We start from the raw sequence: 12388 nt of genomic DNA on the forward strand, positions 1-12388 counted from the left end.
TTTACAGATATCCAGTATTCACTAAACAAATATTTACTATATTACAAGTTATTTTTTCCCTCTCATTAAAGGAGGCATGGTGCAGGGGAATCTAGACAGGATTGAAAATGCAAGAAAAATGCAGAGAGACTGACCGACACTATAGAGGGCACGTTGTTGTGCTGATTTCTGACCTGCTCATCCTATTTTTCAACTCTTTTTTACTTGTATATTTGTCCACTCTACTACTGTATATGTTAAAATAACATTCATTTAATTATGTTAAATGTTTATGATTAATCCTCTACTCACCCTTACATGTTGGCCTATTTTATCTCTCTCTTCTTAAACAAAACAGAGAAATTTAATGTTTTAACCTTACTCCATTGATGCCTCTTCAAACAATATGTGTGCAATATGTGCAAGTGCAACTCTTTTGCGTGTTCATAAAAATTCATCCCAAACTTTGATTGGGTTGGCAGAGATTATTAAGTGGTTTTGGGTGAGGAGCGGTAGATATCATGGTGGACAGATTGTGTGGAGAGGGTTGATACATGATAGGAGTGAGAACTAGTTTTGGACTTGATAAATTTGGCCACCATTTTATAAGATGGCACTGTCACAAAATAATTGGGAAGACAGTAAGAGTACAGGCTCCCCCCAAAAACAAACAAATTTAAGTTTCTAGTTTTAAGTTTGTAAGTTGAACCCATGAAGTACCCGCAATTACTCATTTACTTGGATAGCAAATGAATACATCCTAACATTGATGGAAAATCTAACTTCTTAAACCAAATATGTGTTGTTTGTAAATCTCATGGCTAAATATTACAAAATTTAAAAAAATTACATTTAGTTTTTATAATTAATTTAAAATTATAACCAGATATTTGTACGGTTCAATTGATATGATTTAAATTTAATTTTTGTGGAGGGGAGCTGCTAGTTGGTAGTCTGCTAGGGTTAGTTTCAAATGTATCATTTCAGATTATCAGTGGTGATTTAACTAAGTCTGACAAAAACCTGGAAAATGAAAAAAGTGATTGCTAGTCCCTGCTCTGTTATTGCTGCATCTTGCATCTTGACCAAGACTCTACAGTTCCACCCATGAGATTAGTTTATAGCTTTCTTTTGCTAATTGAAATTAGTTTATAGCTTAAGTATATACTTCAATGGCGGGTTGATTTAGGTTTCCAGCAACATAACAGGGAAGATGTGCTCGTTGAGAAGGTGTTTACCCAAAGCCCCCAGTGTTTGAGACGAGACACTCCCGAGGGACATTCCTATACAAGTCCTAAACTAATGGAGAATATTTTAAGCTAAGAAATATATAAAGTTTATTCACAAAACTTTGTCATCATGTACCATTATTTGCTGTAAACGACAAATAGTAAAACCGAATAAATCATCCAAATGTGAAAAGCATTACAGCACCTAATCATATTAATCATGTCTAAAATGAGATTAAGGGTACTATAATCTCAGTAACCAAGGCAAAAGCACAGTATAATGTAACATCAGCATTTTAGAATGTAAATTTCTTGAAAACAATTATCTGCTTAGTTTAAAGTAAGAATGATAGTACTTGCACAATTTTATAATATTCATCTGCTAATAAAATCATCTAAGATTAAGCAGGGAAACATCCACGAAGCTTCAGCTAAGCATCCAGGAGACACAAGTCTAGTAAGATTCAGAGTAAACAAATTAACCTGCAACTAGTAAAAAATTATCAGAATAAATAAGCAAGCATAAGTTAAAAGAAGAAAAGTTGAGAATCAGAGTGAGATGCAAATTGGCAATTTATATAATCGCCAGAGCTGGCATTTTCTGAATATTTTGGTTTCATTTCCGAGAGCTCAACCAGTAGAAAGAAAACAGAATAAAGATTTGCATTAAAGTAGAAATATACTGCCAGATTGAGACACCTAACATGCCACTCACATGTCACATTACAGTGCTGCTGCAGCTTAACGGTAACACTTTGTGAATGAAAAAAATCCGAGATTTCAAGGAACAACTAAATAGAGTTGGATCAAGAGTTGAACATGAAATATGCCTTATCTCGTAAGAGTAGCTACATGCACAAAATTATTCACAAATTATGTGACAAATGATGTGTGATAGTTTGATTGGTGCTATTTATTTGAATACAGTGAGTCAATTTCAATTATAATCTATCACATGTTATTTTGTGCAAAATTTTGTATTCAATTTTGTGGATCCAGCATTTTCCATCTCGTAATATTTACATATGCCTCAAAAACTCGAAAACAATGTTAGACGGTTAAAACAAGGATAAATAGTTATGGTTAATTAACAAATACAGTCATCTCTAGTGTATTTTCGCTTGTAGATAAGTGTCAGCCTATAAGGTATTGGTACATTATCAGCCTCTAAGCTGTTAAATTATCAAAATTGATCCGTTTTGATCCTGCTGCTACTCTGCTGGTGATTGTGGCTCCGGCTAGAATTACCACAGCTGGCACCACCATCTCTTTTATGCGGAGGTGCAGAGAAGAGTGAAATACCGAATACACTACCTGATTTTGAACAAACAGGAACATTCAGAACTGGAGTAACTCTAACATTAGCTGAATACGACCTTTCCACACCATGGTGCTTGTATCGAGGACCACCGTTAAAGCTACTTGGACTACTTGAACTCCTCTCCAAGCTCTGAAACACAATTTTCCCTGATGAATTCATACGCGGACTATCTAGAGACACTCCACGCTCTAATCTTGCTGCTGTGTTATCTACCTGTCTCCGCATTGGACTTGTACTAATACTACCTTCCCTATTCTTCACCAATCTAATTCTAGGATTTCTAGCTGAATGCTTGTTCAAACTAGCATGCTTCTCAAAATTAAGAGACCGTCTAGGAACATTATCGTGATCATGATTAGACGACAAAGATGACTGAGACAAACGAGATGATACTGTATTCACCTCATCTCTGTGAGACAAACGAGACGATATTGTAATTGTCCCGTCTCTGTCTCTTAGCAAAGGAAAGCTAAGAGACGAATCAATTGGGGCTGATTTCGAGCTTCTATGAAGCAAATGTTTGAGAGATTTATTAGCAATGATTCCAGAGGATGTCGTATTCTGGTTATCCTGTTGCGCATTGTTGTGGTACAATTTCTTCAATCCAAGAAGCTCCTTCCACCGAGTAGCACAACTTGGTGCCCTAGGTGAAAATAAGTAAGGATCTAATTCAACAACCTTACAGCTCTGATGAGCTTTAGTTGTATCCAGCAACCTGATCTCCGACGAACTTTCCGCGGGCTGGAATGCGGAAAGTTGAAGCGGCATTAGCTTGCCGTCGGAGAATAACTCATCAGCTGGAAGCATTTCAACCGGCTCCTCAAGCCGAAACTCGAAGTCTTTATCAGAAACTTGGTGATCTGATTCAATAGTTTCCGTAGGTGCAGGCTTAACAGAAGAAGATGTAGAAGCTTCTCCATCACGGCTAAAGGACATACACCAACCGAATGACGAATAACTGGGTGGACAGTCCAGAAATTTCTCTGGCGACAATGCAATGTTTTTAACACAAGCTGAAGCCATAATGTAAAGATGATGCAAATGCAATAGAGTGAAAGTATTTAAGAATGTGATCTTATGAGAGGTATTTAGTGAGATTTATTTATGTACTTGAATGCTCTTCCGTAAGATAAGGCGCATGTATTTATAAGCCAATATTGTAAGACGGGTCCTCTGGACACTAATTATATGTTGACAGCTGTAAGCGAGTGATGATGTGGCAAGTAGAGTCATGTGGCCATCCTTACCTCGAGACTGATAAAAAGCTTGGAACTTTTCAATTACAACAAAAACACGTTTTTCAATCTTATCTAACGGCTTTGTATTGGGGTAATCAGAGCTGCTCACCCGCCTTCAACAACAAATATTCTGAGTAGGATGCTCCAGTTATGTTCACTTAGTTGGAGTGAAATGTATTTCGTGTCCGATTCATTTCGATAAAATTCAGGAAAACATACAAGATATAAGATTGATGCAAGTCGAAGATTATGAAGAAATGAATACATTCTATATTTGTCGATATAAGATCAGTTCCTTTGAGTCTTGTAGTTCAAGAAACATCTTCTGGGAGAAGCATTCCAAAAAAACATTAATCATTTTTGGCGCTCATGATAATCCAAATGATACAACGCGTATGCAATGCTTAGTTCCCTGGAGACAATTTGACAACCAAATGTTCCCTGTTGCACTTTATAAGACACCCGGACATGTTTGAATCAGTTTTTTCCCTGCTTAATGGTAAGAATGTTTTAACATCCCACGTCGATAAACACAAGAGTGTTTGAGATTTTTTTTAAAACACGTGCCCCTCCTGATAAAAGCTTGGAACTTTTCAATTAGAACAAAACATGTTTTTCAATCTTATCTTATAACGGTTTGTATTGGGGCAATCAGATTCAGAGCTGCTCTCCCTCGCCTTCAACAAATGTATGTTCCAGGAGTTTCCCCTGGTTCAAATAAATGAAAATATTTATTCTAATTTATTTCGATAAAGTACTGCGTTCAGAAAAACATACAAGATATTAGATTGATGCAAGTCCAAGATCATTGAGCAATGAATATAGATTTTTTTTTGGCACTCTAAAAGGTTTTGTTGTTGACAAGCATCAGTTTGAAAGTTGAATGACTTGAATAGTTGAATCCCTTCATTTTAAGTCTTGTAGTTCACAAAACAAGCATTCCAAAAAGCATCTACTTATAATCATTTTTGGCACTCATGACCGGTGTTCTAAAAATCGTCGTCGCCTAGGCGCTAGACGCCCCTAAAATACCTGAGGTGGGCCTAGGCGGGCTATTAGACAATTTATTCAAAAAATGGTCAAAATCGGTATAAGGCGCTCAAGACGGTCAAATTCGAATTAATTGATCAACATCGGTTAACAAAAAAACGGTGAAGAAGTAAAAAAATCAGGGGCAATATTGATATTTCAACTAAAAAGTATTAATAGATTTAAAAAAAATATAGTACCCACGATCCAGTAATTCATCTTTTTTACTTTTTGGGTTTTAACTCCTTTCAAACCCAATTGACGAACTAACGGTGATGGACTGACGAATCGACTAATTGAGAGGGCATTCATCTCTCTTTCTATTAAACTATTACTATGTTTCTCTATGTTTCTATATTTTCAATCTATGATAATTGATAGTTTGATACTATATTTTAAATCTTTGATAATTGATAGTTTGATACTGACGTGTGCGTGTAATATATTAATGTTAAATGATAATTTTTATCACTAATCTAGTATATGAAATTGAACTATAAAACTATAATATAATGCTTATCAACTATTCCCTCCGTCCCAAAATATGTTTCTCATTTTGACTTTTTGTACTATTCATGGCAAGTGATTGACTACTAATTTACGTATAATCTATAAGATCATATATAGTTATTAGTGATTTTGTTGGATTCGTATTAACGAGTACTTTAACACAATGAAGTTTTTATATTTAATACTAATACAAAATTAAAGATATTAACAATCAAAATGTATATTCGCAAACGTGTACAATATAGATAGGAAACATTTTTAGGGACGGAGGGAGTATAAATAACCACTATCACATCAACATATATGTTAAGTTTTTTTTGTGATAGATTTGATGATCGGCCTAAGCATTATCCTATGTACTGATAGTCTGATACCATAACTATCCTCTGAATGAGAAGCCAGTGTTCAACGAATCTTAAAGCTGAGGCCTCCTGTACATTGTAGAATGATTATAACCCAAATCTATCTTGTTCACTGCCTTTGTTTTTTGTTACATAACATGCCTACAAAGAATCAAATAAAAATCATGAAACTTTACTATTATACTCCACCTGCGTCTCTCGTTTCCGCAATGCATCCCCTTTATTCCATCTCCATGCTACTAACAACTTTATTTTTATTTTGCACAAGTACATCTTCTTTATCTCTGAGTAAACCAATGAAACTTCAAAAACTGTAAATATGTAGAAACAAGAAATGAAATACATGATCTTAATACTAAGCAAATGTGTTCTTTTATAAACCAAATCAAACATATTTCAGATTAAACACATAATTTATTAACGAATTATTTTAATGTGTGATAGACACATATCACATAAAAAAGTAAGGTCCGATAATAAGTTAGTAACTATAAATTGCTACTGTGAATTTTTTTTCAGGAATTTGACAAATATATCAATTTTTGAAAATTTATTTGCAACTCTACTAACTTAAAATCTTGCAAATGTCCACTTGGGCGCGGAGTTTAAGAAAAATGATAAAATAGTGGAGAAAAGTTGAAAAAATGAGTAAAGTAGTGGGACCGATTAATATTATATGTATAAAGTGGGTATAGTGGAGGAAAGTAGTGGATGTAGTTAATTTAAAAATTATAAAAACTTTACTATTTTTGGAAAATTTTGAAATGTAAACAATTGGAAGGGACATCCCAAAAAGGAAAGTGTAAACAAATGGGAGGGACAGAGGGAGTATCTTTTTAAACATACAAACAATTAAATTGTAAAAATACGATCTTCATCTTCTCATTCCTTTTTTTAACTTCTCTACTCTCTCTCACTCTCCTCTCACTGCCTCCCTCTCCTTCTCATTACACAACCTCCTCATCCACAATTTCATCAATGACCACCTCCTCCATTCCTCCGCCACCACTCACCTCCGATAGCCACCCTCAAACCACCGCACCCAATCACCTCCCTTCTAATTACACAACCTCATTTTAAATCTCTGCAGTCTCCGACCACGGGCGGCGAGACTTGTACGGACGGTTTCAGTAATGTTGGAGCTGAATGCTCGGAACGCCGGTCTAGTCGCCGGAGCTTGTGATTCGACGGCGATGGTTTGGGGATTCGTGATCGGGAGAATTGCTGGTTGGGAAGACATGGTTAAAATTGAAAATAGCTTTGATTTATACGTATAATTGTTTGTATGTATAGGTCCCGGTAAAGTTGGTTGAGATTTGAGAGATCAGGGATATAAGGTTTTGGTGTTAATTTATTATTTTTATAATTTTATTTTATTTTATTTTGTTTTCTAATTTTCTTTTTGTTGCTTCGTCGGTGGATCTACATGGTGATTTTTAGATGGGGTTGTTTCCAGTTGATTTCATGGTTGCTTTGTGGTATTAGTATTGGCCCCGCAGGGGCATTCATTTTTCGCCATTTGCAACCACCTGGACAACTTATTTTGTAACTAAATGTAATTTTCAACAGATTTTTTTCAAATTTACATTTCTGGTTGCATATATGGTTACTAGCCGTTACAGATATGGTTGCAAATGTAACCTCCGTATTTTTGCAAATATTTTTTGAAAGATAGTATTTTTTGCAATTTGTTTTAAAAAATGACAGTATTTTTACAAAAAGTTTGTAAAACTTTGGTATTTATGAAAAAACCCAATTATTAATATAGGTCACGGTCATCACTTCGTAAAAAATAGCCAAGATATTTTATAAAGAAGTTCTGATATTAGACATTTTTCTGCATATTTTGGAGACTAGCAATTACGATAATTACACTTTAGGTCCATTATAATTTGATACATGATTTATATTTTAGGGAAAATATTAAATTTTCTAGAGATAACTAGGGTTTTTTTGTGGCAATGGAAATTGCCATTGTTGATTTCGTTTATTTTATTGTTTTATAAATTACATAGTGCATTTTTACAACTAGTGTAACGACTGGAATTTTTGCGATATATGTATTTGAATAGAATATAGTTTCATGTTATAATTGTGGATTATGTGGAATTTTGGGTATAAAATATTAAGTCCTAAAATTTTGTGATTAATGTGAAATTCTGTGAAATAGTATTAAGGAACGGGTAAAGCCTCGTTCGAATTTGATGAGTCAGTAAAGGGCTTAAGTTGTGATTGTCGGGCCGTCAAATCAGAACGGGACCGTTATTCAAAAGATGGATTAAAAGATAATTATGTGCTAAGGTGTATAGATAATTGTGGTGACTAACATTATGTGAATATGTGTTATTTGTGAGTACGTGTGTGAACTTGTAAATTCGTGAGCTTTTAAATATTTTTAAAATGATTTATTTGATTTAAATAAGAATTTATTGGTCCTTATATATTTTTAGAAAATTATTAAAATGTGATCAAGGTGTGAGATTTGTTTTGTTATCTCTAAATTAATCCAAGGGATTTTTTAAAAATGATAGCTGGAATTGTTTGAATGTTCTGATATTTTAAAATAATTTTATAGAGTTGATTTCTATTATATGGGATTTATTTGTAAAATCCATAGATATTAATTCGTTCGCTCAAAAATTTATTTTAAAATATGGGAAAAGAGCTAATTTTATGCTCTTTATTTTAAAAATGGAACTCGTGATATTTTATCATTTTATAAAGATGTTTTAATAGTGATTATTAATTTTATAATAAAATAGAGAAAAGAAAACAAAAAATCAAGAGATAGATGGCAAATTACCATACTACCCCCCTTCCTTTTCTTTTTTCTTCCTTCCCCACCCGATTTTCTTTTCTTCTCTCTCTCTCACTCTCGAGCATCTCTCTCTCTACTCTCGGTACTCTCTCTCTTCATTCTCTCCCTCATTTTTCTTCTATATTCGATTTTAAACCCATAGTTATGAAGGGTTTTGCTTCCTTTACACAAGTATATGATTGCATGTAGCTATCTCTAAGTTTTCGAAAACCCCAAGTTTGGGTTTAGTTCGGTTTTAGATGTAATTAAAGGGGATTTGATTTCTTATGATTATTGGTGATGATTTTGTGATTGCATGTGTGTTTGTGGAGTTAAAAACTGATTAGTGGTGGATTTCGGTTGGAAACCTCGAAACGGGGCACCACCGTGCTTTGCCGCCGTCGGCGGTGAACCTCCGGTGAGCCGATGGGGACAATGATGTACATGAGTCCGAGAATTATATAAAATTTTTATTTTAAATTAGTATCCTTGCATGCATGTTGATTTTTAGTTCGAAAACTCCGTTTTTAGCTTCGGTTTTTAAAGAAAATGGTTCAAATTATTGTTGATCATTAATCCTTGGTTTAGATCGGGTCTGATTCACAATTTTAGATCATGCAAGTTGGTTTTGTTAGTTGCATGTCATTTTAATTAAAAAATCTGAATGTTACATAGTTTTAAAAAGAAAATCTTTTGAAACATTTGACTGAGTTGATGTGGTTTATGATTTTAATTTGTATGGTGCGTGTGAGTTCGATTACGTGATCATTGACGTTTGTTTGGGTGATTCTAGATTAATCGAGGCATGCATGTGTTTGTTCTTGGATTTTCTAAAATTTTAGAGTGTAAATTCCTAAGAATGATTCAAATTTGGTATTTGGTATTTGGTTGAAGTCGGGATAGGTTCGGTTTTAATCTAAAAGTATGCATGTTAGTATTAAGTGGTTGCATGTTGATGATTTTCTAAAGAATTTATTCGGTTTTATCATATTTTTGGTTCGAATTTTTATAAAAAAATTGATGGAAAAGATTAGTTTTAGGAATGGTTAAAATGTGTACATGTTTCGAGTCACGCATGGTAGCTTATTTTGTTTAAGAAGTCGACTTGCATGTTTAGTACAAAATAATTATGTGATTCATGTGATGTTTGGTTTGTGATAAGAGTCAAATGTTAAAAGTGATTATAAACATTTGATTATGATTGATTGATGTGGTTGATTGTATTAGAAGGGTAAGATTAACTACGAGTATGTCATGACCGATTCTCGATAAATTAGTGGATAGGTTGTATATGTGTTAGGTCCCAATGTGTTTGTAGAAGGAGGGGTTGAATACAAACAGTACCGAATAATCGAATTAAATGCGGAATAAAAAAAATGTGAAACAAAATTCAAGTTAAATAAAAATATTATTAAACTTGAAAGGTGTTACAACAACTGTATCGATTACAAGGAATTAATCTCAAATCAATTATCACAAATCTAGAATAAATTCGACATGAACTTTTTCTATTTTTGCAATAATTAGAATCAAATGCTAAACGCGATTTGAGATTAAGTTCTAGGGATTTTGATCCGCTAGATTGTTACACAAGAACAAGATAAAGATTTCTAGTTGATTGGATTTAACTTTGCAATCTAGAAATTGATCTTTGAAATAAGCAGATGAAAAATGAAATATTTGCTGCGGCTGCTGTGTTCTTGTTTTTTGTTTGTTGGATGATTGAGTTGTGGTGAACTGCTGCTTGTCTGCTTCTTTTTAATCAACAGAATAGAATTGACCTGGCAAGACAATCCTTTGGCCAGCAAGACTTTCGGTATGACAATATTTACAACTAGCAAGACAATCAAAATGAACTAGCAAGACTTTCGGTATGACTATTGATTGTCATACCGATTGTCATATTAGTTCAAATAAATTGTCTTGCTGAATTAATAACAGATTTTAATCTAAACAGAAATTCTAATAAGACAATTAAATGTATTGGCATGACTTTCGGTATGACTATCAATTGTCATACCGATTGTCATACTAGTTCAAATGAATTGTCTTGTTTTGAATTTAAGCAGATTTTAAACCAATTAAAATCTTGTAAATCCTCAATATTAATTCTAAATTAATTAATCAATTTAATTCAATTAATCAATAAATTAATCTTTGCAGATATAATTTATTTTCTTAATTAAATTATATGACTTAATTAGTTAATAGAGAATTAATACTAACCCTGAGCAGCATCCATTCTTCTGACAATCTTCTGAAAATCACTGAGACTTATGAATCAATTCCGCCACTTCAATGCTGACACTCGATGTACTGTCTAGTTCATGAGTGACTAACTTCCGTGACGTTTCTTCATGTCTTGACTTTGACACTCTGATTTTCTTCAGATTAAATCCTTGTAATTAATTGATACCCTGACGAGATCTCTGTCACTTGATTAAATCCACGATCTTGATTTATATCACTGAGGCATGATCAACTTCTTGAACTTCTTCCAGTGAATTAACTCCTCAAGTCTGTAGATGAACCTTGTTTCTGAATCCTTTGACAGATATTACTTTGCGAGATCTCTCTGACGGTCGATCCACTATTTACTTATTACATTCTTATTTGAGTTGAGTTGAATCCTCGTATATACAAATAGGCTATGACATATGACTTACAATCTCCCCCTATTTGTTTGTTAGACAATAACACACAAATACCTAGAGGATAACTCAACTAATCAAATAAGAAAAAGATATAAACATACATGCAAAGTAAATAGCAGAAAAATTCTGGATGAGATTTAACATTTTCCAGATTCCAAGTAGATGTTCCTCTAGACTGAACATATCTTCAAGTAGTTCCATCTTCATTTGTACAACCACATTTCCTGTTGAGAAGCCCATATCTCTTGCTTCTCCCCCTATGAGAATCAACTGATTAAAGAAGATCACCTTCGTTTTACCACCTCTCCCGTACAATAGGATCCGCAGATAAAAACCAATGGTACTCCCCTAACAGCTTCTTCCCTTACTAGGAAATCACCTTGTGTTTACCACCTCTCCCGTACAATAGGATCCGTAGTTACAAACAACAATGGTGTGGTGTAGTGTACAAGTAGGATCTTTTTCTTACTCCCTGCTATTTCTCCCCCTTAGTTGAGGAATCCTTCAAACTATTACTTAAGCTTTTATCTCCCCCTTAAAGAAGGAATGTATGCCGTCGTCTGAAGGAGTTCTCATATTTCACTTGGTTGGAAAAGAAATAACAAGTAGTTTCTCTTTCTTCCTCACTGTGAGTGTGTGATTCTGTTTAGTGTACCTCACATGTATTTCACTCTTCTCTCCACTCGTGTTTACAATCTTTCTCACAAGTGTATCACTCTTCTCTCATAGCTCCATAATCCAGCTGTACCTGCAAGGAAAATCACCTTAGCCATCCTTAAAGGAGGTCACAGGTGGTGCAATGGGAGTTCACAAATCCCCATCCTTGTTAAACTCGTCAGATGAATCTGAGTCATAATTTACAAGTTACTAGTTTCCCTTTTAGGGTTCCAGATTTGAATTCTGGGAAGGTAAACAATGATCCAAAGAATTTAGCATAAAGATCAAAGTTCCCTTCTAATGTCTGTGAAGACATTTCCTTGTGACTCATCAGGTTATATCTGAATCATTGTCAACAAGTTGCCGATCTGCACCTATGTCAGATCCACTATCCGCAGATGCATCCAGGGAATTTAAGCCTGGGGAGGTAGACACTGACCACTGACATATGGCTTTTGGATCAGTATCCTCTCCTAACACCTGTAAAGGCAATTGGTCTACTAACGAACCTTGAACAATCGAATCTGACCTTAAAATGGTCGAAACTCTTGTTTCCATCAACTCATCCTTTGTGTGTGTAACCTCTCCTTGTGCATCAAGAATTGATTATGT

At 34.2% G+C, this 12388-nt stretch overlaps 1 protein-coding gene across 1 annotated transcript; it reads right to left on the minus strand.

Annotated features, from left to right (window-relative positions):
* Nucleotides 1-2391: 2391 nt before the first annotated feature.
* LOC141691575 (uncharacterized) lies at nucleotides 2392-3552 on the minus strand. Its single transcript, XM_074496315.1, has one exon. It carries the CDS (start codon nucleotides 3550-3552, stop codon nucleotides 2392-2394), a length of 1161 nt encoding a protein of 386 aa, XP_074352416.1.
* Nucleotides 3553-12388: the final 8836 nt, after the last annotated feature.

The sequence above is a fragment of the Apium graveolens genome, chromosome 2, assembly GCF_009905375.1.
Source record: "Apium graveolens cultivar Ventura chromosome 2, ASM990537v1, whole genome shotgun sequence".
Lineage (NCBI taxonomy): Eukaryota > Viridiplantae > Streptophyta > Magnoliopsida > Apiales > Apiaceae > Apium > Apium graveolens.